At 36.4% G+C, this 6655-nt stretch overlaps 1 protein-coding gene across 1 annotated transcript; it reads right to left on the reverse strand.

Annotated features, from left to right (window-relative positions):
* Positions 1-763: 763 nt before the first annotated feature.
* Positions 764-1699, reverse strand: LOC100724946 (olfactory receptor 8G1-like). The gene has a single exon (XM_003472602.4). The coding sequence runs from the start codon at positions 1697-1699 to the stop codon at positions 764-766; it is 936 nt and encodes a 311-aa protein (XP_003472650.3).
* Between the last annotated feature and the right edge of the window lie 4956 nt (positions 1700-6655).

Raw genomic sequence — 6655 nt, forward strand, 5'->3', positions numbered from 1 at the left:
AAACCTGGAAAAGGTTAATGAATGCAGGTAGTGTGCGGTACACATATCTTTGCTTGAAATATTTCATAAGAGTAAAAAAGAAAATTATCAAGTATGTGGTTGTAGGTAGGAAGTATTCCTCGCTCCAGAAATGGGTCAATGAGCTGCAGATACTGAAAGAACCTACAGGACATCTCAGTCCAGTGTGGTTAGAACCAAATTTAAAATATGAAATTAAATTAAAAAAATAAAAACTGGGAAAATGGTTAAAGTACTGGATGAACTAATGCTTAATGTTTACATGTGTTTTTATCTTTTATTTTAAAATAATAGGTTTGCAAATTAAAGACAAGACACGATTTATGTGAAAGAGTAGGACAAGAAAGGGTCTTTTCCAGGGTAGACTGGGTCCCAAACTAGAAGTCATAGCCATGACACTGCTGTGCTTTAAGATATTTTGTATGTACTGAAGAAGGCAGATTTGTAGTCACTTCCGGAAAATGTCATACCATTAGAGCTGAGTTCTGAGATTTTGCCAATTGTATGGAAGAAAATTAAGGTAACAAGTTAGGTATTAATGGATATGTAGATCCACACACTTCTACCATACATTTGAAGTTAAATTCTACACAAGAAAATGTCATGAAAATATCAGAGTAACAAAAAACATCTCAAAAATACAGGATATGAGTGAACATAGTAACAAATGGTCTAATAGGAACATTGTCACCCACATAATAGTAAATGATTTTTATCTAATAAAGTATCCTCACTTTACATCTTCTCACAGGAATATTTTTCTGTCTAACATTTTCTTTAGGGCGATACTGACATCCTTATTCCTCAGGCTGTAGATCAGAGGGTTCAGCATGGGGACAATAATGGTGTAAAACACAGAGGACACTTTCCCTTGGTCCATGGAGCTGACTGATGAGGGCTGCAGGTACATGAATGCAGCAGAACCAAAGAACACAGCAACTGCTGAGAGGTGGGAGCTGCAGGTGCTGAAAGCTTTGGACCTGCCTGAAGTCGAGCGAATGCGGAGGATGCTGGCTATGATGAAGATGTAGGAGGTAAGGATGAGGAGACTTGGGGCGCAGATGTTAAATGTACCAAAGCACAGAATCAACAATTCATTGATGTAAGTACTAGAGCAAGAGAGTTTTAGGAGGGGAGGAAGATCACAGAAATAATGATTGATCACATTCAGCTTGCAGAAGTGAACTCTGACCAAGCAGCCTGTGTGAACTGATGCACAAACCACACCTATTGCATACACCACTGAAATCAAGGAAATGCAAGCCTGCTGAGACATAGTGACACTGTAAAGCAAGGGGCTACAGATGGCAACATAGCGGTCATAGGCCATTGCAGCCAACATGTGACACTCTGAGATAGCAAAAACCAAGAAGAAGTAGAGTTGTGTCATGCACTCGGGATAGAGGATGACATTCTTCTCTGTTCCAAAGCTGAACAGCATTTTGGGGGTAATGACAGTGGAATTGCAGAGGTCAATGAAGGACAGACTTCTGAGGAGATAGTACATGGGAGTGTGCAGGTGAGAACTGAGCCCGATCAGGATGATCATGCCCAGGTTCCCCACCACTATGAACACATAGATTCCCAGGAAGAGGAGGAAGAGGGGCAGCTGGAGCTCTGGCTGCTCTGAGATCCCAGTCAGGATGAATTCAGTGACTCTGGAATGGTTTCCAGTTTCCATGTCTTCTGTGCAGTTTCTAAAGAGGAGAAAGAGGAGGAAGATTGGTTGTTGAGGTACTACATCAATTTTTCGATTTATATAAGTGTTCTCCCTATTTCTAGTTAAGTATTTCATTGGTATCTATATGATTATTTAACATAGATGATTTATGTGAATAATTTTTCCTAGTTTAATATTTATTAAGCCTTATTCTCCATTTACAATTTTTTCCAATACTGAGCTTGACATCAAACACTTCATGGAACTGCATCTCCAAATTGTTTTCTTTGCTTTTCCTCTTTTATCTCTCTCTCTCTCTCTTTTTTTTTTTTTTTTTTTTTTTTTTTTTTTTTTTTTTTTTTTTTTGTCATTGGCGATAGAACTCACGACCATGTGCATGCAGACAGGTGCTTTTGCTGCTGAGCTAAATCTCCAGCCCCAATTCCTTTCTTTCTTAAGATAGGGTCTCTCTATGTTGCCTAGAGTGGCCTCCAACTGGCAGTACTCTTGCCTCAGCTGGGACTGCAGGTGTCTGCTGGAACACATATGCTGTCGTAGCAATGTTAGTAATCACTGAGTTATTTGAAATGTCCCTACCTTATCTGGAGCTCTTTTGGAGTACCTCCCTCTTACACTGCATTCTGACCAATGCTTCTAACTCAAGACTTGCAAACTTACATATTCAGAGAAGTCAAGGTGAAAGAGTAAACCTGACTTGAGCTACAACCTAAGGGAAAGTAAGCCCTTTTTCTTGCAAATAACCTTTAGTAAACAGAACTTAATTTCTTGCAGGGATGGATGAAGATACTATCTTCAGACATTTCAATACATCAGGAAATCTAGGGCCCATAAAATGCTCAGGTTTTCAGATATTACTAAAGTGCAGGGGAAACTCTAAGCACCTTTAAACAATTCACTCGGCGGATCGATTCGCAGTTGTTCCAGCCTGAGGTCTGGGGATCAATGCTTGAGAGAAGTGGGATCTGCAGAGGTTACACAGCTAGGCCTTAAGTGCCTGTGTTCATACTCTGAGCTCCGCATGTGCTATCTGACACTCTGGTACTGGTAAAGTGGTGTTTATTTAAGTTTATAACTGTATTTGAGAAGTGAAAGTGAAACCTAATTCACAATAAAATTTGCAGAGACTCAACAATGAGATAATGACCTACATGGTTGTTGTGTTTTGATCAATTAACATTCTATCAACTGGAAAGCAAAGGACAGAGACCAGTTCAAAATACACTCAAAAACATCCCAATTATTCATCTGGCTCCTTTATCTGTTATAAAAGGAGGCAGTGCAAAGCAAAACACATACACTGGGGAAACAGAATATTTTATGTCTTATCATCTAGTGTTTTAAATTGTAAAAAGATAATTTAATCACTGCATACATAAGTGAAATCACAAATGGATTAGAGTTGAATTATTAAAAATTAGAAATATAAAGCACATGTAAAAAGCTATACCTTCCTTGTATGGGAAAAGAAACCTAAATTCATAGATATAAACAAAAAGTCTAAAATAAAAACATCTGAAAGAAAATACTAAAGAAAATCTTTGACATGTTGTAGAAATTTAAGATTTCTTAGTATGGACATTTTCACCCATGTAAAATACTAATAAAAACAAATCCAAACAAAAAGCCTAACTATAAAGATAGGGAATTCATATTTGAGTAAAACTAAGAACTGTTTTTCAAAAGGCATCAAGGAAATGCAGCTCAAACCAAGCTGGGCAGGATGGTGCACTCCTGTAATCACAGCACTTCAAAAGCTCAAGCAGGACAATCACTGCAAGTTCAAGACCAGCTTGGGCTACAAAGTGAGGCCATCCTGAACTGCATAGTGAGACCCTGTCTCAAAAAAGACCAAAAAACAAAAGTTCAAAACAAATGCAAAAAGGACATCTTTCAAACTGTATAAAATAGATTCATAAATGATAGTACAATGATGAAAATTTTAATAAGCAATATATCAGAAATAATAATTTTCTTTAAAAACAGGCAAACTGTGAGAAATAGTCAATAAATGCATGTCATATTCAACAGTAAAGAAAAGAAGATACTTCTGTACACTTACACAGGAGTGGGTTTTTAGAAAAACACAATTTCTCAAGATGAATGGAGAAAAATTTGAAAGCTGAATAATAAATGCACAATAAAGTTTTGAAAGCAATTTAACAGTTTCATAAGCTACTAAAATATTTACAACAAACACCGATTCCTTTGTTTAATAAATGTCTCTGAATCCCACACCACACTTTATGAGTGACAATCTCTTCTGGTAGGGATTAGAGATTTGATCCTTAAAAACATTGAGATAGAACAACACCGTACCCCAATATTATCGATACAGTTCTGATGATCAGCTAGACACGAGAGTGACTGGGTTAAGAAAGTAAAATCTGTCTAGTGCAATGGTGGTGAAACCATGTATTCATGCAGCCTCTGGCTGTTCACTATCAATGACAACTGAAAGGTTTGCCATCCCTGGTCTTCAGGGGGCCTGAAGGGAAGCTTCAGGACGTGGTCTCCTTGCTTTTCTCTCTTCTCCTTTTTCCACCCTCTCCTCTCCCATCTGTTCTCCTCCCTTCCCTTCCCATATTCTCCTCTTCTGTCCTCACCTGTTCTCTCCTCTTCTCCTTTTTTCTCCTCTAGTCTGCTCTGCTCTGCTCTGCTCTCCTCTCCTCTTCTCTCCTCTCCTCCCCTCATTCTCAACATATGTTTCTTTCAAAGCAAATATTTATAAGAAAAAAATAATACACTAGACTCAGACCTACAGATACCAAAGACAAAATGAAACCTACTCTGTTGTACTAGAACTCATAATGTAATTCTTTCCTGTTTCAGCATTTTAGTTTCACTTAAGATGCATGATCATCAAATTCACACATGGAAAAAACTGGAAGAAACAGGCAGTGCAATTGATAGCTGAGTTGTTTATTAATTCAGGCCCATTAAGTTGTGCTAAGAAATAGAGAAATATTTTATTTTCATTCACCAAAATGATGTAAAACTGTGATATAGTCACATAAGCATATAACATTGTAGTATTTCCCCTAACTGATTCAAAGCTGTGAGGATAAATATGTTTAATTGTGTATAGCCTTGAAAAATATAGTTTCTATTATTTAGTCATTCTAAAACCCTAGGATTAATTCAAGGTTGTCAAAAATGCCTTTGGTGATAAGACAAGTAACGATTCTCTGTACTCACAAGAACAAATAGAGAACACAGGACTTCTTGTCTGTTACACTTAATCATGTTATTAAACATAGACGGCTAAAGTCAGTAAAGGGTACACTAAGTAACATCCAAGAATAAGGTAGTGTAATGAACACCATGATTAGTAAAGACTTTGTATCACACACTCTCACTTACTTTTGATTACTTGAATTATAGTGAGGGAGAGATTTGGTGTTGTTGGAAAGAGATCTGTGGAGTTAAAATTTATGAATGTGTGTGTGTGTGTGTGTGTGTGTGTGTGTGTGTGTGTGTGAGAGAGAGAGAGAGAGAGAGAGAGAGAGAGAGAGAGAGAAAGAGACTTATCTTGAGTTAGATGTTGCTCCTTCCCTTGGAATGAGACACTCCCTGTACTCAACTCTATTCTCTAGTTGCTGCCTCTTCATCCTGAAAGCACTAGAACAACCAAAAATTGTTGGCGGACAATGAAAATAGTTAAAATTTAACAAGGAAAACATGTATCCATTTCTAATCTTAGTTTAAAAAATAGATCTTTCATATACAAATATCTGATTCAATATTGTTAACATAAAACAAATGCATAATTCCTCATCAGCTTAATGATGTTCGTAAGAGCTTTTGATGGAAAATTAAGCAAGAGGGGATTAATATTCCCAATGTAAAGATACACTGGTTAGACTATGATGAATCACAATGCAGATAAGATGTGTAAGAGTCCATCCAAAGTACCATAATTAGGATATAAAATTACCAACTACTACGTGTTCATGAGGTCAGGAAGCACTGCTCTGCACCCCCATAGTGTTACATCTAGAGCCTGATACTCGGTCATAAGTGAGCATTTTAGAGAGGGACATTCACAAAGTACAAGGCAGGCCTAAGCATTAATACCAAGGAAGATATCTGAAGACAATTGACAGGCACTTTTATATTCCCTAATAGAACAAAAGGGAGAGATTTAGTTTGTGTATGTTGTTTTTAATATTCAATGACACATCCTTTAATCAATATATTAGATAATTAAGTTAGATATAATTAGACAATTGAGTTAGTTATAATCTCTAAATCAATATAAAAGCCATGTAAAAGTTAGAGTCCTTTGAAATGAATGAGTTACTTCCTTCTGGACATAAGGTGTAGTCTACCTGAAGAGGATGACTGTCCATCTTCAGGGACACTGCAAAATATTCTGTGACTGCGCTAAAGATAACACCCAAACATTTACAGTATCTCTTGTCTCTCTTTGTCTGTTTAGTTCTAGTTTTCACTCGATTACAGGAATGTTTCAGTTTCTGGATTATATCACATTCACTCACTATTTATTTTATTCACTATTTATTCTATATTAAATAATGTTAACAACAATTTTTCTCTCATTTGATAAATATTTAATTCTTTTCAAATCTTGTTTAGAATTGAAACCATCACAGAAACACTCAAACTTAGTGTAACTGACTGTACCTCCTACTATGAAGCTGACTTCTAAAAAGTGCTTTCCAAAAATGTAAAACATGCTATAATCCAGTGATGGACCAATCTATTCTATGAACCCTCAGTAACTGACAAATCAGCTCACACATTGTCAGACATTTAAAAAAACATTTTGCCAATGACTGAATAAATTACTGAAAACTATATCCCTGAATCTTTTCAGTAATTAACATCAGAACTCCTAATTTCCTAATTCAAATTTCTTGCCTGTTATACTTAATCATGTTCATAATTCATAAAGTTTAATTTCACAGATCTCTTTCCAACAATAACACTTTCCTT

This window comes from Cavia porcellus, unplaced genomic scaffold (assembly GCF_034190915.1).
Source record: "Cavia porcellus strain 051 isolate PalLab524CR breed Dunkin Hartley unplaced genomic scaffold, mCavPor4.1 scaffold_9, whole genome shotgun sequence".
Taxonomy (NCBI): domain Eukaryota; kingdom Metazoa; phylum Chordata; class Mammalia; order Rodentia; family Caviidae; genus Cavia; species Cavia porcellus.

Coding starts and splice junctions, on each gene's coding strand:
- LOC100724946 (XM_003472602.4), bottom strand. CDS start 1,699: ATGGAAACTGGAAACCATTCCAGAGTCACTGAATTCATCCTGACTGGG.